At 48.1% G+C, this 24,971-nt stretch overlaps 2 protein-coding genes across 2 annotated transcripts in view; one reads left to right on the plus strand and one right to left on the minus strand.

The window, feature by feature from the left end:
• The window catches only part of ABCC3 (ATP-binding cassette, sub-family C (CFTR/MRP), member 3), a 56,827-nt gene extending 47,071 nt beyond the window's left edge, over positions 1-9,756 (plus strand). Inside the window, exons 27-31 of the mRNA XM_012662693.1 lie at positions 2,676-2,822; positions 3,007-3,165; positions 3,745-3,911; positions 6,503-6,697; positions 9,155-9,756. Coding sequence (XP_012518147.1) covers positions 2,676-2,822; positions 3,007-3,165; positions 3,745-3,911; positions 6,503-6,697; positions 9,155-9,263 — 777 coding nt within the window. The 3' untranslated portion in view covers positions 9,264-9,756. The remainder of the gene's footprint in view (positions 1-2,675; positions 2,823-3,006; positions 3,166-3,744; positions 3,912-6,502; positions 6,698-9,154) is intronic.
• A 3,839-nt stretch (positions 9,757-13,595) lies between these two features.
• ANKRD40 (ankyrin repeat domain 40) lies at positions 13,596-24,582 on the minus strand. The gene is made up of 5 exons (XM_012662958.1): positions 24,190-24,582; positions 18,697-18,845; positions 17,798-18,283; positions 15,048-15,229; positions 13,596-14,364 (listed from the first exon to the last, which is right to left on the minus strand). The coding sequence occupies exons 1-5, from the start codon at positions 24,321-24,323 to the stop codon at positions 14,218-14,220; spliced, it is 1,098 nt and encodes a 365-aa protein (XP_012518412.1). The 5' UTR covers positions 24,324-24,582; the 3' UTR covers positions 13,596-14,217.
• Positions 24,583-24,971: the final 389 nt, after the last annotated feature.

Genomic DNA, 24,971 nt, shown 5'->3' on the forward strand with positions numbered 1-24,971 from the left:
AGATCTCAGTGTCAAGCATCCCGCTTTTAGACCACCCTGCTGTCCTTCCCAGCTCACTTGTTGCAAGTCCTCTGCGGTCATAGCACTTTGTCCTCATTGGGACCCCAGTCCCGTGATCCGCCTTTGTCTCTGTCCACCAGCTCCTCTGGCATCACTTTGTTGCCACCCAACCCGGTCCATTTGCCTGCTGCACAGAGAATGTGCCGAGACAGTCAGGGTTGCAATGGAGGAAGAGTTTTTTTCCATAGAGCACTAAGCGGGAAGACGAGAGACAATTTCTCAAATCTGCCTCCTCAAGAATTTGGAAGACAGGGCTATTAAGGATAGTTTGGCAGGCAAGGGATTAGGCAATTAGATTTGTTCATTGGGGCAAAATTATAGGGGTGCAGAAGTCATCTTCTTGTGTTGCTCCAGTCCCTGGGGTCATAATTCCAGTTGAGTCGGTTTCTTGGTGTGGGCCGCTAGTCCACTGGGTGGGTCAACCAATCCACTGGAATGCAGGGATAGCTTAAAAACTCCCGTTAGGTTTCAAAAAGGTGATGTTATCTACGGAGAAAGTTAAGAATCTTTACGGACACCAGCTATGGGGAGAAGTTAAGAAGCTTTATGACCACCAGTTGTGTGGCTCTGGAGTGGCAATTATAGAGAAGCAAACAGGGGGACAGTGACTAATTATTACCATTATTTTTAGCTAGGCCCTTACCACAGTTCTCACCTTGCACCCCGTTTTGTTAATTTGTAAGGGCGGTTTCAACTTCCTCACCCAGCTAGGCTGGAGTCTGTTCCGCCAACACAAACGCTCTCAACTCCCTTGCCCTTCTCCCTCTCTGAGTGGTACCCACCTACAAAACCCCACCCCAGGTCAACCCACCTGTCCACCTCCTTTATGCCTGCACTGAGCACCTAAAACCTTGCTGGAGAAAATCACTGATTTTACTTCAAGTTTAAAACCACACACCACTGCTGGGTTTTCCTACTTTGCTTCCCCAAGAAGCACATGTTCCCACTTTCAGAAAGATTTCTTTCGAACATTCTCCGTCCACAAACCCCCCATCTCTTCCCTTGTGCTCAACCGTGGACCTTGCCTGACACTTCCATGAGAAAATAGGTTATAAGACAGGAACCTCCTCTACCTTCCCGCCTCCGGACCTTTAAACCTGCCTGTGTCTCCTTCATCTTCTTCCTTTCTCTTTTAGCAGAAATTATGCCTTTTATTTCAAAATCCAGCCCCTCCGCTCCTTGTCATGGCGCCCAGGACTTGACTTCCTCAGTTCGTCCCTCCGTCTCCTGTGCTGTCCGTCTTGCTCCCTCTGTCGGATGTTTCCCACCCACATGCAAAAACATTCCAGTTCATCTTCCACTGGAGACACAGAAACGAACCCTCCCTTTCCCCTGCATTCTCCGACCCCATTTCTCTGCTCTCCTTTGGCGTGAAACTTGTTTTAAAGTACGGTCCACACGTGCTCTCGCCACTTCCCCGGCACCCTTTATCTCGTCTGCCCCGCAGTCTGCTGTCCGGCCCTGTCACTTCACCGAGATGCTCACCAGGGACCTCCCTGATTTCAAATCTAAGGGACACTTTTCTGTTCTCATCGAATTCAACCTCTCAGTGATGTTCAGATGAAATGACACCTCCCTTCTTCTTGGGGTTCTCTTGGATTCTGCGACCCTCACCCTATCAGTCTGCCTCCGCTGAGCGCCCACCCCAGCAGGCCCTCTTCCTCCCAGCCTGGCCTCTCCTACCCCTGCCTTCTCCAGGCTTCAGCCCCCCAGGCCCTCTCTCATGATCCTGTCTCCCCCTGCTCCACTCAGACACATGATCCTGTCTCCGTATTCGCCTCATAGCAGCCAGAAAGATCCTTTAAAAACACATCAGATGACGTCATTCCTTTGTGCATGGCCCTCTCATGGCTTTGCATCTTACTCAGAGTAAAAAAGCATAGTCCTTAAAATGGCTAGGCCCTCCATGATGGGGTACCCACTGCCTCAGGCTCCTACCTCCCATCTTTGTCACTGTGCTCCAGAACATACCTGGAGGCATTTGCACTTGCTGTTCCCTCTGCCTGACATGTCCTTCCCCCAGATATCCAGTTGGCTTGTTCCTTCAACTCCCTCAGGTCTTTACTAACTATCACCTCCTCCAGGAAGCCTTCCCTGACCACCCTGTACGGAGCAGCAACACTGAGCATTTCTCGGCCTCTAGCACTCATCACTTCTTACATTAAGATTTGCTTATTTGTTGATCGTATGCCTTCCTATACTAGGATGTAAGCCTCAGGAGGGCAAGGACTTTGTCTCATGGTGGTGTCTCAGTGGTGTCCCCACTGCCCGGCACAGGGTAGCCACTCAGTAATCATGAATGGGTAAAGGCAGTGAGAGGGGACATAGGGCAGGCAGGGATGGCACCTCAAGGAACATGGGGCACGAGGAGAGATGGGGAGCAGGTAGAAGGGGGAGTTTTGGGGTGGCTCAGTGGAGAATAAAGTGAGAGGGACACGGAAGTCATTGAACCACAAAGTTGAGCCACAGGGGTGCCAGGAACTCCCCCTCACTCCCCGCTTCTCAGGACCATAGTGGGTGAGGATCGAGGGGCCTTGGGAGAGAGAAGCTGAAAAACGAGGGAGGGCCAGGCTGGGGAGGAGGCGCCATCCTGATGAGACCCCATTTCCCGCAAGGCCCCCTGGGTGGTGGAGGGCAGGCGCCCTCCCGAGGGCTGGCCCCAGCGTGGGGAGGTGGAGTTCCGGAATTACTCCGTGCGCTACCGGCCAGGCCTGGACCTGGTGCTGAGAAACCTGAGCCTGCACGTGCGCGGAGGCGAGAAGGTACCGTGCGGAGGGTGGGACCTGGGTGTGTTGGTGCCTGGGCACGTGGCCACAGCCTTCGTGGGGAGCGTGGTTCTTCGAGGGAGCCAGGTGCTCTGGCCAGACGTCCGCTTGGCCAGACAGGAGTCCCGGAGGTGCCAGTGACCTCTCAGCTTCCCCCTGACAGCCTTCCCCACCCCTCCAGGTGGGGATCGTGGGCCGCACTGGGGCTGGCAAATCGTCCATGACCCTCAGCCTGTTCCGCATCCTGGAGGCAGCAGAGGGCGAAATCCTCATCGATGGCCTCAACGTGGCAGACATTGGCCTCCATGACCTGCGTTCTCAGCTGACCATCATCCCCCAGGTATGAGCCTGGCAAGGACTGGCCACACTGACCAACAACCCTGGGGCAGGCCCCACTCCTGTTCTGAGGATGGGGACTGGGACCTCAGTCTTGAGACTGGGGGTGGGGGTTGGGGGTGCGTGGACGGCAGGGAGCAGAGCCACCAAGGAACCAACCCAGTCACAGATCTGGAAGGGTCGGGACATCCCTGCCCAGTTAGGCCCTGCCCTTTGCCCTCCTGGACCAGCAAATGGGGAGGGACCACAGGACCCCTCCAAGTGCCCCATCTTCTGAGACGTTCTGTCCTGGTCTCCTGTTGTACAGCTCTGAAATACATTTCACTTTTTCTGGCTCCTCTAGACTCTAGAGTGTATTTTTCTGCCGACCGGACACTTCGGAGTCGGCTTAGTGGCTCTGATTCCTGCTTTAGCAGAGCACTTGGTGACTGGCAAAGCCGAGCTTTATCGTCCCCCGCAGGCTGCTGCCTCCCTCCTGGAGGGCTGGGACAGCACCTTAATCCCCTCTTTTTCCCTCGTCCTGGGGCCCATGGCTCCTTTTGGGCCCGAGCCACCTCTCCATGAGGCCATGTTGTGCCCCCAGGACCCCATCCTGTTTTCGGGGACCCTGCGTATGAACCTGGACCCCTTTGGCCGTTACTCGGATGAGGACATTTGGCAGGCCTTGGAGCTGTCCCACCTGCGCATGTTCGTGAGCTCCCAGCCGGCAGGCCTGGACTTCCAGTGCTCTGAGGGCGGGGAGAACCTCAGGTAAAAAAGCTGGGTGTGGACAGGTTGGGAGCACCAGTCCTCCCTGGGGGACCCTGTGGCGGCACCATGTGACACAGAGTCGAGGCCAGCCAGGGTGCACAGAGGGGCGTTAATTTGTGTCGAGCATATCCCGTGTGCCGGGCATGGTGAGCCACCTCACTGACCCCTCACACGGCACCAGAGGTGGTCCGTGATCCCACTTGGCAGGTGAGAAACTGAGGCCCAGAGAAGGTAAGCAGCTTGGCCGAAGTTACTCAGTGAGGAGAAGGCAGGCCTGGGGTTTGAACCAACTCTGAGAGATTCCAAAACCCTCCTCAGGCATGTTGTGTGAGGTTGTCAATGCTGTGCGCCGGCTGGGGAGGGCGGCTCTGCACGGAGCCGTGGAGCAGGTGGGAGGAAGCCTTCTCCCCTCCAGAGCTTTCTTACAGCCCCAGACTCTATATCCCCAGCCACTGAGCATCAGGAAGGGCCAGGAGTCATCTCTTAGAGTCCAAAGGCTTAACATACCCATACCTGTGTTAGCTGTGTGGTTTGGGGCAAGTTGCTTAACAGCTCTGTGCCTCGTTTGCTTTCACTTTAAAATGGAGATAGTAACAGTCCGTACCTCTTCACATCACACTGCCCAAGAAAAATATAATGCAAGCCACATGTATGTAATTAACCATTTTTTAAAAAAGGAAAAAGAGGTGGCATCGTGGTGTGTGCCTGTCAGCTACTCGGGAGGCTGAGGCAGGAGGATCGCTTGAGCCCAGGAGTTTGAGGTTGCTGTGAGCTAGGATGATGCCACTGTACAGTAGCCTGGGCAACACAGCAAGACTCTGTCTCAAAAAACAAAAAAAAAAAGGAAAAAGAAACAATTTTAGGTATACTGGGCTAAGTAAAATATACTATTAAAATTTATTTCATACGTTATTTGCATTTTTCATACAAGTTTGAAATACAGTGTATATTTTCCATTTACAGCACATCTTGATTGGGACTGGCCACGTTTCAAGGGCTTGATAGCCACATGGGGCCAGTGGAGCAGTTTTAGGGCCAGCGTGAGGAAATGGAAAGCTCTTAGCTTGGATACACTCCTGTGAAACACGAGCTAGTCCCTTCCTCCTCCTCCCCTCCTCCTCCTCCCCTCCCCTTTCCTCTTCCTCGCCCTCTCCTTCCTCTTCCTCCTCCTTCTTATTTTCATTTTTATATTCAGCGCATACTCATGGCCCCTCCCCAGACCTTGAAAACAAAACCAAAAAACTTTACGCTTGCCTGTCACGTCAGTGTTCAAAGCACTTTGGCCTCCACTATCTCATTTAATCTTTACCACAGTCCTGTGGGCGGAAGTGAAGCTTCCAGGTTATGAAATTATTTGCTCAAAGCTGCTTAGCTAATGAGGGGCAGGGCAGGGATTCAGGGAAGGGGGCGGTTTTGTCCCGAAACTTTCCTTGCTGCACCTCCTCACCCAGATGACCGGTGGGACTCCCCTACCACGCAGACAGCCCTTCGGACTCACTGAGCATCTTAGCTGAGCTCACTTTCAGAACCACCTTGGGGGCGGCTGGCAGACAAGCATGGGCTCTCTGGGCCCCGTGCCCCATGGCTGTGTCTTGGTCCTTTCTCCTGTACTGGTTGCTGTCAGCACTTCCCCCAGAGGATCCCCCCACTCCTCCTCCCCGCAACACACACACACACACACACACACACACACACACACACACACACACGAGATCAGAGGCAGAAATCTGCTCTCTTCCTCACTGAGCTTGCAGCCACTTTAAGTATAACCTGTGTCCTATGCCAGTCCCACCATAAATCAGCCTTGAGTTCTATCGGGCGGCTCATTCTGCTGCCAAAACCTTCATTAGTTGCAGGAAAGGGCCGGGGAGAGAGCCTGGCCTTCACTCAGGCTGTGGTGACTCACCCCTTTGGGAAGGGCTGAGGTATTTGTCCTTGGATGTGGGGGTGCTGTGGCCTCTGTGGTTGGGAACACAGCCTCGCTTTGTCCACTGGTGCTGGCTTCCAAGAAAGGAGGTTGAAGGTATGCATCTGGCCCCTCCTTCAGCTCTCTGGTGACCAGAAACAGGCAGTCCCTAGGTCCTCCCCTGCTTTGCCCGTTCCTTGTCCCCAAACAGAGCCCTGGCCTATATTCCCCGTGGTGTGAGAGATGACGGCCTGAATTGTGTAACATTAGGCTCAGCAAGATGGCATAGTGTGGCTTATGTGCAAATATCCAGGAAAAGAAATGCAAGCATGTTCTTACTAAGGTGTAAATGGCTGATAGAGCAAAGCAGAGAAACATCACGGCACTAGATGAGAAGCGAGGATAGGGAAGAAAGCATAGAAAGAGGAGGCTGGGGGTGCTGAGAACAGACCGGGGATTTCACAATGCTTTTTAGCCCTGGCTCTGTCCCCAAGGTCCCCCGCTATCCTGTGATGTCCAGACCTCTGCTCTGTTCCAGGAGGACTGGGCTGTGGCAGAAATGGGAGAGGTTAGACAGAAAGCCAGTCCTGGCCGCTGAGAAGCAGAGACAGACACAGGTCTGGGAGCCAGGCCTGGAGGCAGGCTGGCGGCACCCACCTGGTAATGCCTGCCTTCCCCATTGCAGTGTGGGCCAGAGGCAGCTCGTGTGCCTGGCCCGAGCCCTGCTCCGCAAGAGCCGCGTCCTGGTTTTAGATGAGGCCACGGCTGCCATTGACCTGGAGACCGATGACCTCATCCAGGCTACCATCCGCACCCAGTTCGATACCTGCACGGTCCTGACCATCGCGCACCGGCTCAACACTATCATGGACTACACCAGGTGGGACACGGAAACCTAAGCAAGGGGGGACCTGGTGGGGCCTGGGGCATCAGGAAGGGGCTGGGCAGATTAGGGTTATCTGGGCATCGAATGCTCCTGGGGCATGGGGAGCAGAACAGTTTCCCAAGATACAGGTAAGGGGCAGACGAGAGCGTGGTTACCTGGGTGCAGGGGTGGGGCGCACAGTATTTTCTAAGACACGTGGGGAAGGGACACAGTGGGGATCCCCAGGCATCGTGAATTGTGCACAGTTCACTTCCATCCCACTCCTGTGGATGACATGAGGTGAGGGGAGCCAGATCCTTCATGCCGGTCCCATCACTTCCTGAGCACCTGCGGACAGAGTGCTTGCGTGTCCCTCACTGCGTTTGCACCTCGCTACCATCCTAGGAGATCGGTATAAACCATCCTAGGAGATCGGGTAATTACACCGGCTCACCTGAGTGAGAAGGCGCCCGATGCCTGGCACCCTGAGGGCATGTGAGGAGGCGATGCCTCCTGGTGAGATCTCTGTGTCTGAGTCAGAGGGCTGAGTCCCAGGCAGCTGCGTGACCCTGGGCAATTCACAAAGCCTTTCACGGGGAAATGATGATGTCTCTGAGGATTGTCTGAGGAGTCAGTGAAAAGTGCTTAAACTGCAGGTGATCCTGGGGAACCTCAGCGTCCTCCCCAGGCCCTGCAGTCCCTTCCTGTAATTCTCCCTAGCACTAGTCCCCCAAAGGATTAGGGGAGGGTCCTTGCCCTCAGCATCTCGTGACTTCCTTGGAAAGGCAGGCCACCCAGCCCAAGAAAAAACTGGGACCAACTCCCTCTTTGTGTCAGTTGTCAAGGTGTGGTGCTGGAGGTCAAAGGCATGGGCCGAGTGACTCAGAGTCCTGGCAGGCTGGGCTCTTTAGAGACTTGAGGGGCTGGGAATGCTGAGAGGGGAGGAGGCAGGAGGCTCAGGCCTCTGCTGAAGGAGTATGGTGGGAACACATCAAGAGGCCTTCATTCACTCAACACACACTGGTAGGGTAGGGGAGGTGGGCAGGGCACCATGGGCAGGACATTGGGTCAGACCTTGTCTCTCTCCCCCTGTGGCCTGCAGCGTCCTGGGGGCCAGACTGAGAATGCCTGATGCTGCCCTCTGTCCCATCCCTACCCCACCCCCAACCCCCACTGCCATTCAGGACCCCCCTGGGAGGAGGAAGAGAGGATGGACCCTGGGTCAGGAGGAGGGTCTGAGAGCATCTGTCCCCAGGCCTAACCGGAAATGTTTCATTCACCAGCAGCCCTAGGGCGGGAGGCTCGGATGGACCTTGGGTGTTGGGAATTCATTCATTCTAATGGGGCAGGCAGAAATGAATCAAATAATCAGGCTCCAGAACATGTAATTAGAGCCTGCAGGAAGGAAGCAGGGGTGTGTGTGCAGGCCAGGGAAGCCTCTCCACACAGGGCAGCCAGGGCACGTGCTCTCCTAAGGAAGGGGAGCACCAGCCAGGCCCCATGACTACGAGTTGTGGGGTGGAGGTGAGGAAATGAGGTAGAGAGAGCTGAGAATTTCAGGCAAAGGATGCAACACGTGCCCTGAGGCAGGAGGGTGCATGAGGCTGGAGTGCAGAGGGAGGCAGTAGCACCAAGATGAGGGAAGAGAACAGGCTCCACTATGCTGCTGCACTTTGGGGACCAGGGGAAAGCCCCTCAGACCTTACCCTAAGAGCAATGAGCAGCCACTGAAGACTTTGATTTGGGGGAAGGGGGAGGCTCCTGGGCCCCAATTTGGGCAGTGGCCAGGCGGCGATATTCACAGAAGCACTCCTTTCCAGGACAAGTTTCTGGGAACCCAGTGGGTGGGGAGTCCGAGCGCCCCCTCCCATGGAGGAGCACCTCTCCCAGCTTGGGAGAGCCCTTTTCCTTCCACCTGGCGGAGCACCAGGTGCACCCTGTGTGTGGTTGGTGGGGGAGTCTAACCCCAGGCCCAGCCCTGACTGTGGGCGGCGGGCCCGGGGGAGATCCTCCCAGCAGCAGCAGCAGCCAGATTTGCAGCCCAAGTCCCAGATTCCAGTGTCAGGCTTACTGCGGCCAGTTTCCTGCCGTGTGCCTTTGTGAGCCGGCACAAAGCAGATGGATATGCCCAGGGCCCAGCACACAGGCCCATGGCTCCTTGTGCACAGCCTTCTGAAATCCTGTGACCCCGGCCAGGGGAAAGGCTCATTAGGGAAGGTTTTCGGAGCCCTGACTAGCACAGATGAATAGGACCTTGCGTTTGATCCTAGAAACCGCTCCACTTGCCAGGAGAACAATGGCTAAAATAACCAGGCTTGCAAGCATGTGCATGCGGTACAGCGGCTGTGGCGGGTGGATTGCCTGAAGTGGGTGGGTTGGTATGTCACCACGGGCCTGAGCAGTACCCAGAAGGGCAGGGCTGGACTATGTGGCTGGGTCTGGGCTGACCACTTCTTTTATTTTTTTGGCTAGGGTCCTGGTCCTGGACAAAGGGGCAGTAGCTGAATTCGATTCTCCAACCAACCTTATTGCAGCTAGAGGCATCTTCTACGGGATGGCCAAAGATGCTGGACTTGCCTAAAATATATTCCTGGGATTTCCTCCTGGCCTTTCCTAGTTTCATCAGGAAGGGAAATGACACCAAATGTGTCCACAGAATGGACCGATGGCAAACAGTGGGGGCATTGGTTAGATTTTGCAACTGTAAAGTGCCTCACAGAATAACCTCATCTCAAATGGTTGACACAAGGAAGTGAGACCCCAGAGATGAATGACATGCCTGAGGTCACAACTAGTTTGGGACAGAGCCCAGACTAGTCCCTGCTCAACTGACTCCCAGTCTAGTGTTATTTCCATATTGCACTGTTTTCAAACAATCATGTCATGAAATGACCTCCCTCTTCCCTCTGACTTTTCATATTTTCTAAAGTATTTTTTTTTTTAATATAAAGCTTTTTCTTCCTGGAAAAGTCTGCTGGGTCAGGCCATCCCTAGGAACTGAGTCTTGGACTCTGGGGTGCTGCCTGAATCCATTAAAAATGGAGTACTGATGAAATAAAACTGTGCGGTCAACAAAATGTACACCTCAATGTAGTCTTTTCCAGCCTGTTCACAAGGCCCGGGGATTAGGGCCTTTGTAGGAGGCTGGGAGGAAGGGCGAAGAGGCTGCAGTTATTCGAACTTCAGGCCTAAGAGCTTTTGGCTGAAAATATCGTCTTCACAGCCAAAATTCACTGGGTAATTGCCAGTAGTTCCTGCTCTGCTATGTAGATACCGTAAAAAGGTGAGAAATAAAAGCCCTGAAATCTGACCCGAAGCCTCTGGGGAAAGCTGCTGCGAACACCTCCATGTTCATGTCATCCCTCATCCCCCCAAGCCTGTTTCTCTAGGGGCTGAGAAGTGTGTGGTGCATTATTTCCTAGGTCCTTTACAAGTCTGTCCCAGACAGTTCCCGATTGCCAGTGAGGCCTCCGACTCATTCAATTTCCTCAGTCCAGCTGAAGCTGAATGTATGAGCACAGAGAAGCCCAGAAGCTGCCCTGCCTTGACAGACCCAGGCTGGTAAACAAGATAGGAAGGGGCGAATTGTCTGCTTTCTTGAGCAAGCCAATACAAAGTTGATTTTCTTTGGGTCAGGGCCCACCTGGCACAGGCCTTATATTTGGAATGGATCTCTTCTCTTTGTTACCTTATTACTGTGGTCCCCAACCCCTGGACCATGGACCGGTACTGGTCTGTGGCCTATTAGGAACCAGGCCGCACAGCAGGAAGTGAGTGGTGGGTGGACGAGTGATCGAAGCTTCATCTGTATTTACAGCCACTCCCCATCACTCGCATCACCGCACAAACTCTGCCTGCTATCAGACCAGCGGCGGCATTAGATTCTCACAGGAGCAGGAGCCCTACTGTAAACTGCACATGTGAGAGATCTAGGTTGCACGCTCCTTATGAGAATCTAATGCCCGATGATCTGAGGTGGAGCTAAGGCAGTGATGCTAGTGCTGGGGAGTGGCTACAAGTATAGATTATCATTAGCAGAGAGGTTTGACCGCACAGAGACCATAATAAATCGATTGCTTGTAGACTCACATCAAACCCTATCAGTGAGTGGCAAGTGACAATGTAATAATAATAGAAATAAAGTACACAATAAATATAATGTGCTTGAATCATCCCAAAACCATCCTCCCCACCCCCAGGTCCATGGAAAAATTGTCCTCCATAAAACCAGTCCCTGGTGCCAAAAAGGTTGAGGATGCTGCTATACTAAGTTTTCTGGTCTCCTTGGTCTCACTCCTATTCCCTGTACCTTTACTCTTGCTATGATGTGAGTGGCTGTGAGTGACTGTTGTTTCCCACCCTAAACAGTTTGCAGTAGATACGGAGACGGCTCCTTTGATCAGGTTTTTCTATAAGCCCTGGGTCAGCCTGTGCTGCAGGACCATTTGTTAAAGGTTAATCACATTTTTTTTGGCAGGCTGTTTCTGCCCAGGATGTTTATGAGTATATGGAAGATGACTTCCATCTTTGTGATAAAACAAGTATGAAAGCACAAATGCCCAAATTATTCTGCCTCTCCGTGGTGCTAAGAAAAGGTCTCTGCTATGCTCTCTGATTTATTAGGCCAATTTGGCATGACGTCTGCTTTGTGAGGAGCTAGCTGGCCTGAACCAACAGAAAAGCAGATTCATTCAGCATTATTCTCAGCTAAAGATCTGAAGGTGTAAGGCTGTATTTCCTCTCCTGTCTTAGGAGTTTGCTACTGAGCTCATTGAGGCCCTGACAGGTGCTGACAGCCCAAAGGGGAGGCTCAGTTGTATAAACAGGATAATCAAAAAATGTGGTTAATAGGGGATGACCTCCATCTAGCTGGCTCAACTACTCCAGGGAAATGAAGCCGACTGCTGTGAACTGGGAGGAAAGACGCCACACAAAATATCTGCCTCCTGTGCCACTGACAGGGCATGAGTACTGCGGCAGCAGCGGGCTGGAGGAGGCGCAGGTGGAAAGCGGGCCCTTCTGTTCTTTCTCCAGAGCATCTGGTCCCCGGGACTGTCCAACAATTTGAACACCCTGTGATTATAAGTATAGTGCTGTTTATGAGGCCAAAATTAAGGAGTGTTGGCTTGTTCAGTTAATATTTAATATTAATAATACTTGTTATGTTTGAACAGTCAGCAATGCACAAAGAAAAAATTCTTTAGTGAATGTTTACACACAGTATGAGCACATGCTTTAAATATGCAGTGGAGGAGGAGGGGTGAATTCACAGTTAACACAGCTAAAAAAAAATCCTTGTTATAAATTACACAAAGCATATAAAAATATTTCTCTGAATGCATAGATTAAGACTTTAAACTCACCTACCAGCAACTGTGCAGTCTTACCCCACCGCCACACCCAGGAGTCAGTTGACCACAGAGGATTTTACAGAGGAGAAGAGAGACCAGCGAAGGGCAGAGCCTCATCTGACACGTCTCTCACGGCGACACCAAGACCCTTGCTCACCTCTGTTTCTAAGCCCGGGAAGCCCTGGAGCTATTCCTCTGTAGGCCGCCTCCCAGCCAGGGGCCTGAGTCTCTAATCTGGGTGGCTGAAAGAGTTGACCCCAGTAATTTGGACATGAATTAATACTGAGTTTATTTCCTCCAGGATAGAATCAGACTTAATTGTATCAGTAAATTGTAACTTTTTTCAAAGCAAAAGGGAAAAAAAAGGTTACTGCATCTAGTTAAACTAACTTCTGATTGGCTGAAACACGAGGGAGGTTTCTTCTTTAAAGCACTTGAGAGAAAGAGGGTAATAAGTAACCTTCACTCTGCTATGCGAACACTGTACAAGGGTGAGTAAGTCACCAGCAGTAATTGGTGAAATACAAGCAAGTCACTAAACAGTGACTCCATGAAGTTGGCCTTGGAAATCATCTCAACCTCATTTCAGCATTTAGGCAGCTGCAGGAGGCCATTATCACAACATTCTCTTCCATTGACATCTGCACGTTCTCACTCAATTGTAGTGTTCTAATAAAATTAAGTTAACACAGTTAGGAAGTTAAGTTTCTTTGGAAACTATAGGCACTATGGGGAAAAAGCTTCTTAAGACAGCAGGGATGCTCTTCAACAGCTGGCTTCAAACCCCTGCTCTCCTGTTTGTCTAAGTGTGCTAGTTCTTATTTCTAAAGTTAAGGTGTTTGTTCCAAGAAGATGGTGGCTTTTCTTGTAACATTATGACAATGAAAGAAAGGAAAAGAATCTTTGAATGCATCCTTTAAAAAAATTCTTATGCCATGCTCAAGAGTTTAATCAGGTGTTTTGTTTTTGTTTTTCAGAACAAAGTCTGGTAGACTCACAACTGACTTTGTTAAGTGAATTGGTGGTGGGGGGGATCCCTTAAGATCAAACAATTTGTTTACAAAAGCAACAGATTTCAGAGTTGTGTAAAAATCCTAAGAATTTCAAAATAACCTTTATCTTTGATACAAAAATAAAGATGCTAACTCCTTTAGCTCAGATTCCCATGATAACCTTTAAAATAGCAACAGATTCAGTCTTAAAAATTGCTTTTCATTTCTAGTGGGAAATGAAAGTGGAGAACATGGAACAGCAATGTTTGTGCTCTTCTCATACAATGCAATAAAACACAGATGACAGGAATCGCTTCAGAGTAAAAAAAAAAAAAAAAAGCAGTTTCAGTCTTAAAAATTGCTTTTCATTTCTAGTGGGAAATGAAAGTGGAGAACATGGAACAGCAATGTTTGTGCTCTTCTCATACAATGCAATAAAACACAGATGACAGGAATCGCTTCAGAGTAAAAAAAAAAAAAAAAAAGCAGTTGCGCTTTTAGAAGGCATCAGAGAGCCCTCTAGTGACCATGAGGGGAGTTAATGCAGAGATGACTGTCTAGAGACAGAGAAGCAGTTGAGTGCCTACAAAGGAAAACGTGGGGGAGGGGAAGCTCTTTTGGTTAACAGCGTATTTACAATTAGGTAACTGTATTCTTAAATACTTTTAACCTGAGAAACATTTATAAATATGTTATATGAAACCTCACAGTCACAAATCACACTAAAATTCATTTGTTCAGTACCTGTGCTTTCCCCAGTCTTCCTCTCTAGTCAGTTCAGGACTTCAGGAGAGTTGTGAGCATGCAACACCAAGAAAAGCGCATCCCGGCCCTTCAGGTGCACTGTCAACAGGAGTGGCTAGAAATAGGCTCCGCTCTCTCTCAGATTCTGCCTAGACAACTCTCTTACATTCTGCACGTAAAACACACTGGATATAGAACCTTCGGCTTCTGCCTCTCCAGACCACTTCTCAGCTGTTCAAAGCTTCAAGCAATAGGTTTATTGTGCACCAAGAGGCTTGGAAGAGTGGCACCGCTGCTTGGGGGTCAGGGGCTTCCTACCTTGGCAGAACAATGTTAGTGTATAGTGCGCAGTGGCACCAGGGGCCCTCCCGGGCATCCAAGGAATTTAAATCAATGGCTTGTCCTTGGCCCAGAGGTGACACAAACCGTCACAAAAGTCCCTGCTGCATTAGTAAGTCAGTTTTGAAGCTCTCCTGTTATAGCAAGGCCTTTCAGTCAATGTGGATGCAGCATTTCTGAACAGAAAATTATTTTCACTTATCATTAGAACCAGTTCCAGCTCTTGGAAATCTTGGAGTCGAGCAACATCTTTGTCCTAAAACAAAAATAGGTTAAACAGATTAAGAGGAGCCACTTGTCTCCACATGTTTGGTATGCTATATTGATACCAGTATCTTGGCTTATTTCAAAACCTAGAAGAAGAAAAAAAAAGTCCTATGACAGGCTGAGTCAGTGAAAGTGCAATTAAATCCCCAGGGGCACGAGTTGGGTTGGAATGGTGGAAACCCTTAAAAGCAGTTCAGCAGCTGCTACAGGATGAGCACACACCTTGAAGGCAGAGGCCATGTATGGATCACTTTTCCTGGTTGCCTTGAGATGCCAAAAGCCTGATGTTCAAGAACCCAGAGATGCTGGAAGGACCACACATGTATGTATCTGTGTGGGTTTGCCCTGTATTTTAACTTGGTTCTTAACTTGTAAAACACAAGGCACATCTAATCCTGCACTAAGTTCATCCTTACAGATCACTATAGAAACAACCAAAAATAGGAATATATGAATGGTAATTCAGAAAATGCTCTCTGGTATCTTACAACTTTCAAAACTGCCAGTGTCTCTACAGACTCAGTAAAGCTTAATGATTACATTTGGAAAACTACTCTGCCCCCTTTCTATCCTCTGTTCATTTCTTCAACTATGACTCATATAACCAAGGAGGAAGCTAGGTATTTTCCAAATGCAAAAAGCAACCATTCATGCTTAACGGACTTTTCTTACCTTTCTTAGCAGAGTATTGGGTAACTTTCTGATCTTCTCCACTTGATCTGGATTAACACCCAGCTCACAGCAACTCACCCTGAGCAATTCTTGGTAGGTGAGCTCCTGTCGGTCCAATTCAATTTCAATGAAATCATTTTCTCGAAGAGATGGGTTCTGAATTCTCACCTTGAGTACCAGCTCTAGAAAAAAAGAAGGAGGAATGTTAATGAATGGTTCTAGCATAGTATAGCCCATATAATTTAAGATTTTTTCCATAAGATGATTACACTTAATCATGCCTCGTGCCAAAGGTTTGTACCACCTAATGAGAAAACCAAGCATAGTCACCGAGGTTTGCTTGGGCCCAATTGTGGCTCCGCTGAGGCAGTTGCCTGTATTGTCTTCCCTACATGCAAGACTGTGGTTCACAGAGTAAAAGGCGGGCAGAAGCAACCATCCCAGTTGTGTAGAAGGATAATCTACTTCTGTCATGGTAGCTAAGGAGGCAAAGACTTAAGAATGAGGTCGGGTATCAAACGACACATGAGCAGGGGAAGGGAAAGAGGGTTGGAAAGAAGGCATGGCCAAGATATAGTACATGAGTTACTCTGAAGAGGTTTAACAATTATGGACCTAAAAGTATTTATGAAATATGAAACTCCTTATAATAAAGACAGTAAAAGAGCCAAAAGACAAGCTAGTAAAAAAATCTAAAGTATAGCTATGATTTGAATAAAGTACACCTTAATAAGGAAGGGTCTTGGCTTATTATTTGTGTGTCTGGGATCTTATCAATCTGCCCCCATATTCCGAGCCCGGCTGCCAGATGGCCCAAGCCAAGCACCCATGTACATTTGGCAGTTCTGCTTTGCTCCTTATGTATGAATCCCTCATAGCACCCAGGGGGCACTGTTATCAGCACCTGTAGTAATCGGTCCTCAAAAAGGGGAAGTGAGGGAGTTACTTATAGGGAAAAAGAAAGGTTGGACTAGACTGTACCCTGCGGTGTTGAATTGGAAGTATTGGGGTGAATTTGTGGTTTTTAATATTCTTAAAAGATATGTGTGTGTTTATATATACACATACATACACACATGTGTATATGTGAATATATGAATGTATATGTGTTTGTCTGTTTACTTGCTTTTTTCTTTCTTTCTTTCTTTCTTGGCTCTGATCTCTGAATAGGCCTAAAAGAAATGACACACCTATAGCAACGAGGACATCTAGTGCCCACATCCTGGTTCCTAAGTACCATCTTCCAGCAAAAAGAACCAGGAATCCTCAGAGAAATAGCTGATTCCAGGGTTAGGGCAGAGAAAGTTACACTTTGAACCTGGGACATCTTGCTGCACCAGAAAGTAAGGAAGTACTCTGAGAATGATGGGGACATGTCCAAGGCACACAAAAACTAGTTTGAAGGGGCTCCCACTGGCCAAATCTGGAATAATTTGAATATTTTAAAAAACGATAGTAATAGATTATAACCTATTGAATAAAATAAGAATCCATGAGTTCATACTGGGAGAAATGAGGGAGAAGGGGAAGCCCTTCTTTACAGTGAAGTACCAACTAATAAACGGAGAAAGAATGAAAGAAAATCCTATGCTACAAAAATAACTGGGCTGGACTCTTCAAAAATATCAAGATCAACAATGATAAAGAGTTAAGGTGGGGCAGGGGGAAAAAAAAAGATAGAGTTAAGAAATGTTCCAGATTAAAGGAGACTAAAACAACATGATAACTAAACGCCGTATGTGATCATAGGCAGGGGCAGGGGTGGGCAGAGTAAAGACAGCTACAAAAAGCATTGTGGGCCGGGCGCGGTGGCTCACGCCTGTAATCCTAGCACTCTGGGAGGCAGAGGCGGGCGGATTGTTTGAGCTCAGGAGTCTGAGACCAGCCTGAGCAAGAGCAAGATCCCGTCTCTACCAAAAAATAGAAAGAAATTAATTGGACAGCTAAAAATATATAGAAAAAATTAGCTGGGCATGGTGGCGCATGCCTGTAGTCCCAGCTACCTGGGAGGCTGAGGCAGAAGGATTGCTTGAGCCCAGGAGTTGGAGGTTGCTGTGAGCTAGGCTGATGCCACGGCACTCTAGCCTGGGCAACAGAGTGAGACTCTGTCTCAAAAAAAAAAAAAAAATTTAAGTATGGACCATGGATTACAGAACAGTATTACATCAAGGTTACACTGCCTTTCTTTGTGTGTGTGAGAAAGAGTCTCACTCTGTTGCCAGGGCTGGAGTGCAGTGGCATCATCATAGCTCATTGCAACCTCAGATTCCTGGGCTCAAGCAATCCTCCCACCTCAGCTTCCCAAGTAGCTAAGACTACCAGCGTGGCACAAGCCACCATCCAGCTAATTTTTCTATTTTTTGTATAAATGGGGTCTTACTGTGTGGCTCAGGATGTTTTCAAACTCCTGGTCTCAAGAGATCCTCCCACCTTGGCCTCCCAAAGTGCTAGGATTACAGGCATAAGCCACCATGCCTGGCCAAGGTTACGTTTCTTAAATTTGATCATTGTGCTTTAGTTATATAAGAGAATATCCTTGTTCTTAAGAAAGATATAATAGGAATAATACTTAAGCGTATCAGGGTAAAAGAGCAAAAGGTAAATAATCTGTGAATCTGAGTAAAGGGAGTTCCTTATATGAGCCTTACAACTCTGTAAGTTTGTAATTACACCCAAAATACATACAGGAATCCCACTCCTCTGGACGCTGACTCCCCTGTTGCAGAGGCTGTTTGCTGATGAGAGGTTACCTTGCATATTAAACGGAAATGCTCCTGTGAAGAAAAATGGCTGGAACGCTGGCGCCGGTCCTGTATATGTCCCATTTTGAGGCTCCAGAGACACTGGTGGCTTGGACGGGACAGAAGAGAACAGGGAGCGGCTCTGACTCACTGGTGGCTGACAAACAGGGCCCGGTTTTGTGCTTTCTGGTGTTCGGAGCATGGCAGAGGGGGCAGACACATCACCATTCTGAACCAGTGCCAAAGAGGTGTGGTCCCGGGGAAAGGCCCCCAGCAGGGGAGGTTCCCCAGGGGGAAGCAATGAAGGCGAGCCATCTGCAGGGGGTGATGCAGGAGGTGTGGAGGGGCCCCCATTCTGCAGCTGGGCTGAATCCTCTGCTGTGGGGGTGTAGATAAAAGGGAAGGCTGGGTTGGCCAAATAGTTGGGAACAAAGGGCAGTTCTGACTCCTTCTTCAGCTGGGGGAGGGTGTCATCGTCATCATCATCATCTTCCACTTAAAAAGAAGAAAACAGAACATTTACACAGCCCTTTAAAAATTACCAAGAAATCCTCTGGTGTATACACTGAGGTTTAAAAAAAAAAATACCAAAGAAAAAAGTGTCTTTTGGAAGCTAGTGATAGTGACAAATATTTTGGTCAGTGTTTACTGCCTCTTCAGGTCAGAAAAAAAATATTTCATTAGGTTTATAATTACCATTTTTAATCACTGTCTTAAATTTTACAAATAAAAAAAATAAAACCTTACAATGCTGATCTTCCCAGAAACAACATGCAATTACTATCTTGGCACGGGAATTAGCTTTTAGAAATAGACCAGTTGTTTGACCAGCATCAAGAATGCAGCCAATAATACGAGTCTTAAATTAGTTTGGCCAAATCAAAAGTTTGCCCAAAACAAAGACTTACCTCCCATAATTTTCCTGATTTCTCTCCTTGATGTTAATTGGACTGGCATTTCTCCTTTTGTGGTAAGAATCTCTTTGTCAGCTCCTGATTTTAACAGGTAAGAGACCACCTGACCATGGTTGCGTTTACATGCCCAGTGTAAACAAGTCCTGTGCCAAAGAAAAGAAAATAAGAATTATTTAAAAAGAGGAGAGTGTTACTCTATCAGTGTCACTCATCAGATACATCAGTCTCTTTACAATATATTTTTATATTGCCACATTCCTTTTCGGGGACTATAGAAACTCGCTTCATATGCATCAAATGCCACTTGAAGATCAAATATTATCAGGCCAATAACCATCTATCTGCAGCTTGCTTTGCCACTTAAATTATTATTACTATAGCAGTTACTGCTGTCTGAATCTCAGTTGATCATTCTCTTTTCCTCTTTTCTTTCCTTCACATATATACAATGGATTTCCAAATTTCCATTTTTAAAAAAGTTGGCTTTTTCTAGTTCTCTCCAGAAGGCTACAAACATCTCATCTGCATAAATGTAAGGCATTGCACACATACTTTAATTCTTAAGGTACTTAAAAATCACATATCGACAACCAAAATTTTTCGAGAACAGACTCTTCTAACATATCAGACTCATTTAGGAAAACTAATCATTTAATATTGTACACACAGGAAGCAATTCGGTACACTCTGAAGGGCCGTTATTTTAATACTGCATAGAAATGTAATTAGCACGCCAGCAAAAACTCTATCTTAACAGAAATTAAAGGATTCAGAGCTGCTAAATCCATCCCCAGGTGCCAAAGCTGAATGCATATCATGGAAGGAAAATACTTTTTTTCCCCTCTGTTTTGAAATGTCTCCCTTCACCAACTTTTTAATTGAACTGAAATAAATACCTTCAGAGCTTATAGCCAAATACAGATATGAAGAATAGAACACATGTTCAATAGTGAGGGTTAGGTCACTAACCTAGGAAGTGTAATTATCTGGACAGTTCATTTGGTTTCAGGAAAAAGCTGATTTGTCTTGAGCACCTTAACATTAGTAACTTACAGGAAGTTGGCTTATCTGTCTGTCTGGGGGCAATACCATCAATATTTCACAGCGACATTCTACATTATTATTCATTAGAATTAGATTATCCAGGTGCCTTTAAAGTATACTCTCTGACAAAATGACTGCCAATTTGGGAAAAATAAGGGAAGAGTCTTGATATAGACTTCTAAATCATTAGCTCTGTGGAGATAAGGAAATGGGGCTGGTGCAGTGGCTCACACCTGTAATGCCTGTAACTCTGGGATGCCAAGGCAGGAGGATCACTTGAGGTCAGGAGTTCGAGATCAACCTGAGCGAGACTGAAACCCCATCTCTACAAAAAATTTAAAAATTAGCCAGGCGTGGTGGACCATGCCTGTACTCCCAGCTGCTCAGGAGGCTGAGGTAGGAGGATCATCTGAGCCCAGGAGTTTGAGGTTACGGTGAGCTATGATGATACTACTGCACTCCGGCCTGGAAGACAGAGCAAGATTCTGTCTCAAAAAAAATAAATAAATAAGGAAATGTCTGCTTGGCACATATAGGTGCTTAATTAATATTTGCTGAACAAGTGAACCAAGGATAAGGTACACATTGCTTAGCGTAGTAGGATCGAATATATTGTTGATTCTGGGCAAACTGCAGCTCCAGTGCGTTTGTGTGTGATTGTCTGTGGCGTAGGCTTGAAACATGAACAATTATAATGATAAGTGAGTCCTCAAAAATGAATGGAGCATGATGAGAAAAATATGCTCCCTTTTGGAAATAAAATGCTCACTTGCTAGTAGTAAATCACTTTTTCATGGAAAGCTTGAGAGAGAAGGAGGTAATTTACTGCCAGTGGGTCTGAGAGACTCTGAGACAAATCAACTAGCTAAAACATCACCATGTAAAGTGGGGTTAAGTCAACACAGCATGCCCCCAAAAGCCCTGTGCCCTTAGTGATCATCGTTTACAGCCCAGAGCTGTGTGGCTCTGGGCAGCTGTAACTCAGAGCCATTGCAGCCAGGCAGTATTTTCAACTTCTTCATGAGCCATTTATACTTGTTCCTTAAAACCAAGGGATATGCATGTCACTTGAATTACAATTGATGTGGGAACTCTATCTTTGAACTTCAACTCTAAGCTTTACATTTGCAGTCAGAATATCCTATTAGTGCTAGGAACTATTTCAGACCAGACGCACTGGACATCATTCATCAACTGGGCATCATTCATCAGTGCTGAAATTGTGGTTACTGAGCAACCAAGAATTGAAAGCAGTCACCATGCTGCTTTCCTCTGCTAGAGAGTAAGTTTTTTTAGGGTAACGTTATATTCCATTACCCAGCACATTGCTTCACAATAAGAAAATAACAACAATAGTTAACATAGATATAATGCTTTACATGTTGGACATTGTTCTAAAGGCTTTACATATATTATCTTTATTTAATCCTCAAAACAAACCCATGAGGGCCAGGCATCGTGGTTCACACCTATAATTTCAGCACTATGGGAGGCTAGGAGTTTGAGACCAGCCTGGGCAACAAGACCAGCCTGGGCAACAAGACCAGCCTGGGCAACATAGCAAGACCCCATCTCTACATTAAAAGAAAACCCATGACGGTAAATTCTACCGCCAAGATTCCCCCTATCTTACAGAAGAGGAAACAGAGGCACTGTGCCTCTGTTCTACAGAGCAAGTTTTAAACAAGCTATTTACATGATGCTTTCATCTCATTATATGCTCACATCACTCTTCTGAAGTGGAAATGAAGCAAATAAATAAGCAAAGCATGTAGTATGCTAGGTAATAAGTAAGTGTTACAGGGAAGATAGAGCAGGGGAAGGGATTAAGGGATACCAGCAGTTGAGGAGGGCACTGTGCAATTTTAAATTGAGGGCCAAGGAAAGGCCTCACCAAGGAGACATCTAAACTAACATCTGAAGGAGGTGAGGGAGCAAACCATGTGGTTTCTGGGGGAAAGCATGTGGGATAGATGGAACACAAAACACAAGGGTCTTGAATCCGGACTGTGCCTGGTACTCCAGGAAAAGCAAGGAGGCCAGCGGGAAAGAAGGGAGCAAAGGGGCAAATCCCAAGACATAAGGCACAGAGGTTGGGGGGGGGCAACGGAGGACAGGGAATAGAAATGGGAGGACCCTGCAGGCTTTTACCCAGTGAGATGGGAGCTATTAGAGGGTTTAGAACAGAGTGAATATAAAGTTACCCTCAAGAAACTTCCTCTCTAGCATAGACAAGCAGAATGGTGACTGATTGACTTATGTTTTAAGTCAGGATCCCTCTGGCCACTGGGTTGAGAAAAGACTATAGGGTATAAGTATATTCCATGCTTATGCAAGCACACTAATTAGGAGGCTACTGCAATAATCCAGGTGAGAGAACCAATGGTGGCTTCGAGCCAGAGGTGCAGTGGGCAGGCTAGTGAGAAGTCTTTAGATTCTGACTATGTCTGAAGGTGCACCTGGCAGAATGGGGTGTGAGGGGAACACAGGAGGCACGGAGGGCACCAAGGATTCTGGCCTGAGCCCCTGGAGGCTGAGATGAGAAGCAGGCTTGGGGCGATATGGGCATAAGGGAATGCTAGGAATTCAATCTTGGACATGTAGAGTTTGAGGTGCCTATTAGAAATCTTCCCCAATTAAGTCTGTGAGAAGGCTCTTCAGGTTACTTCAGACTCACTTTAGATTTACTAAACACCTACTACGTGGAAGGCATTGCCTTTAGGACAGTAGGGTCTGGAGTCAGATGCCAGGTTCGCTTTCTTTTTTTTTTGAGACAAAGTCTCGCCCTGTCACCCTGGCTAGAGTGCAATGGTGTCAGCCTAGTTCACAGCAACGTCGAACCTGGGCTTAAGTGATCTTCCTGTCTCAGGCTCCTGAGTAGCTGGGACTACAGGCGAGTGCCACCATACCCAAGTTCGCCTTCTAGCCCTACTAGTTACTGTAAATTCTATGACCTAGGGAAGGACTGCTATGCAAATCAGGGAAATTATTTAGTCTTTCTGGGCCTCAGTTTCTTCATATGTAAATGGAGAGAATAACAATAGCTATGTCCCCAAGAAGTTGTCAATGAGCTATTAATAACACATGTAAAGTGCTTAGCATCGCATCTGTGCCACAGAGCAAGTTGAATGAATATTAGCTATTTATATTATGCCTCATCTCATTAAATGCTCACAACACTCTTCTGGAATAAGTAGAAAATGAAGCAACTAGGGTGAGGTTGCATAGCTAGGCAGGAACAGAGAAGAACCTGCAGGCAAGACCAGGCTGATTTTTCTACACAACACTGCCTCCCAGTGCCAAAACGGTAATTCACAACTTTGAACCACAGAGCAATGCTCAGGAAAGGTACATACACAACAGCAAGTTTGCAAACTTTTAAACAAAACAAAACAAAAAGGTAGTATCTATTGATTCTTGGCTTTCTGGACAGCTATCCAGGCTGTTTTCTTTAGGGAAAGGAGGTAGACAGATTTTTGAGGCAGTCAGGAAATCCTAGTTCTGGTCCTATCAAATTAATAATTGTGTGGCCTAGGGCAAGTCATTCTCTGGGGTTGAATTTATCTCCACTGTCACTTTCAGTTCCAAAAGGTAGGATTCCACCTTAAAAAAAAATAAAACATTTGCAAACTCACTTTAAACTAGCAAAATAGGCTGGCGATCAAATAAAATTTTAAATTTTAAATGCAAAGAGGGTAGAATAATAGCACATTCAATAACCTTAAAGATTTGACCACTAGCAACATCTTAAAATGAGACTGCTCATTTCACTGAGAAGGATTTAGTCTGCAGGCAGACATCTAAAGCCTTGGAAGAAATTCGGTATCTGAAATTGTTGTATGAAAACAAAGCAAAATACTCTATAGGATGAACAAATGAGTCTCCCTTCAACAGGCAACTGTAGGCAGCAGCAGCAAGACAACAAAGCAGCAGAATAGCAATGTAAATGTTTGGGTTTGTTTTGGTTTTTTTCTTGGTGTTGGCTAAAGAAATCGTGCCAGTTAATAAGATTCCTATTTGCTCAGTTGCTTATGCTTTTAGGTCTGCACGATGTGTTCCTTCCGAAGAACCTAAGACAAAATAATTCAACACTTGAACGGGGTCGTGTGCTCCAGCGCATAGTCGCTGAGAATCGCAGCCTCCGGCATGGCACCGTTCTGGCCAAGTTAGCCAGGGAACGCGGGGGACCGCGGGGGCGCCAGGGTCCCAGTGGGCGCAGCCCGGGTGGACCACGTGGGCCGAAATTTGGGCAGGAAGCGCTCCTGACTGCAGGAGGCAGGGGAGCCTGGGCTGGCCTCAAGAGGGCACAACCTCAGAGGCGCGAGGCGGCAGGCCTCGCCTTAGCCCTGCGTCCAGGGGCAGGGCAGGGCCCAGGTCGCAGCCGACTGCCCCACGCCTCGGGCCGGCTGCCCTGGCCCTAGGCCTCCCCCGCTCCCCACTTACCAGCCGTTGACCTCATTTTGGGAGTTCACATCCACCCCGCTCTCCACCAGTTTCTGCACCTCCCGAATGTCCCCCAAGGCCGCGGCCTCCCGCAGCCTCTCCTGCTGCTCCTTTTGCTCTAGGAGGGCGCTCATCTTCCCCTCGGCCCCAGGCCCCCGCCCGGGCCTGCCTGCCCCGCCCTGCCCGGGGCCTGTCAGCGCCTCCGCCGTCGCCGCGGCCCGCTCCCGGCCATGGGGAGGGAGCTTGGAGCTCGCCCGCCCTGCTCGCGCCGCCGCCCGCGCCCGTCCCGGGACTTCTGCTCCCTCCCGCGGGCCGCCCGCGGCTCCCCCGCTGCTGCAGACCCGCGGGCCCAGGCCTCCTCCCCGGTCGCACTTCCCGAAGGCCGGCTCCGGGGGACCCTATTCAGTGTGACAACCCTGACCCAGATATTTTCCGTTCCGACCCACGGCCCCGGCGCCGGGCCGGCTGTTTATGTAACTACTGCACATTATTATCTGCCATGATTCATTGACTATTTTTAGACCTCCCCACCCCACAGTTTCAAGGGAGGAGGACAGACACATGAAAAGGGAAAAAAGCATATTTGTGAGCCAGAAAAACCTTATCCTCTGGTGCAGACTGTTTACCAGGAATCAAAAATAATTGGTAGGTTCTTTTCTGTTGGGTTTTGCGTTTTTGTTTTCGCTTTTTTTTTTTTCCAGTTTGGTTGGCTCATCTTCCTTATCTGAGCCAATTTTTGCCCAGCAGGATGGGGGAATGGGCTGAAAACGATCCTACTATAA

This window comes from Propithecus coquereli, unplaced genomic scaffold (genome assembly GCF_000956105.1).
Source record: "Propithecus coquereli isolate 6110/MARCELLA unplaced genomic scaffold, Pcoq_1.0 Scaffold119, whole genome shotgun sequence".
NCBI lineage: Eukaryota > Metazoa > Chordata > Mammalia > Primates > Indriidae > Propithecus > Propithecus coquereli.

Excerpts from the sequence above, each read along its gene's own strand:
- ANKRD40 (XM_012662958.1), bottom strand. The coding sequence starts at position 24,323 with ATGAGCGCCCTCCTAGAGCAAAAGGAGCAGCAGGAGAGGCTGCGGGAG. Across the intron at positions 18,846-24,189 it reads CAAAATGAGGTCAACGGCTG|GACTTGTTTACACTGGGCAT; the intron begins GTAAGTGGGGAG and ends TCTTTGGCACAG. Across the intron at positions 18,284-18,696 it reads AATCAGGAAAATTATGGGAG|TGGAAGATGATGATGATGAC; the intron begins GTAAGTCTTTGT and ends CTTCTTTTTAAG.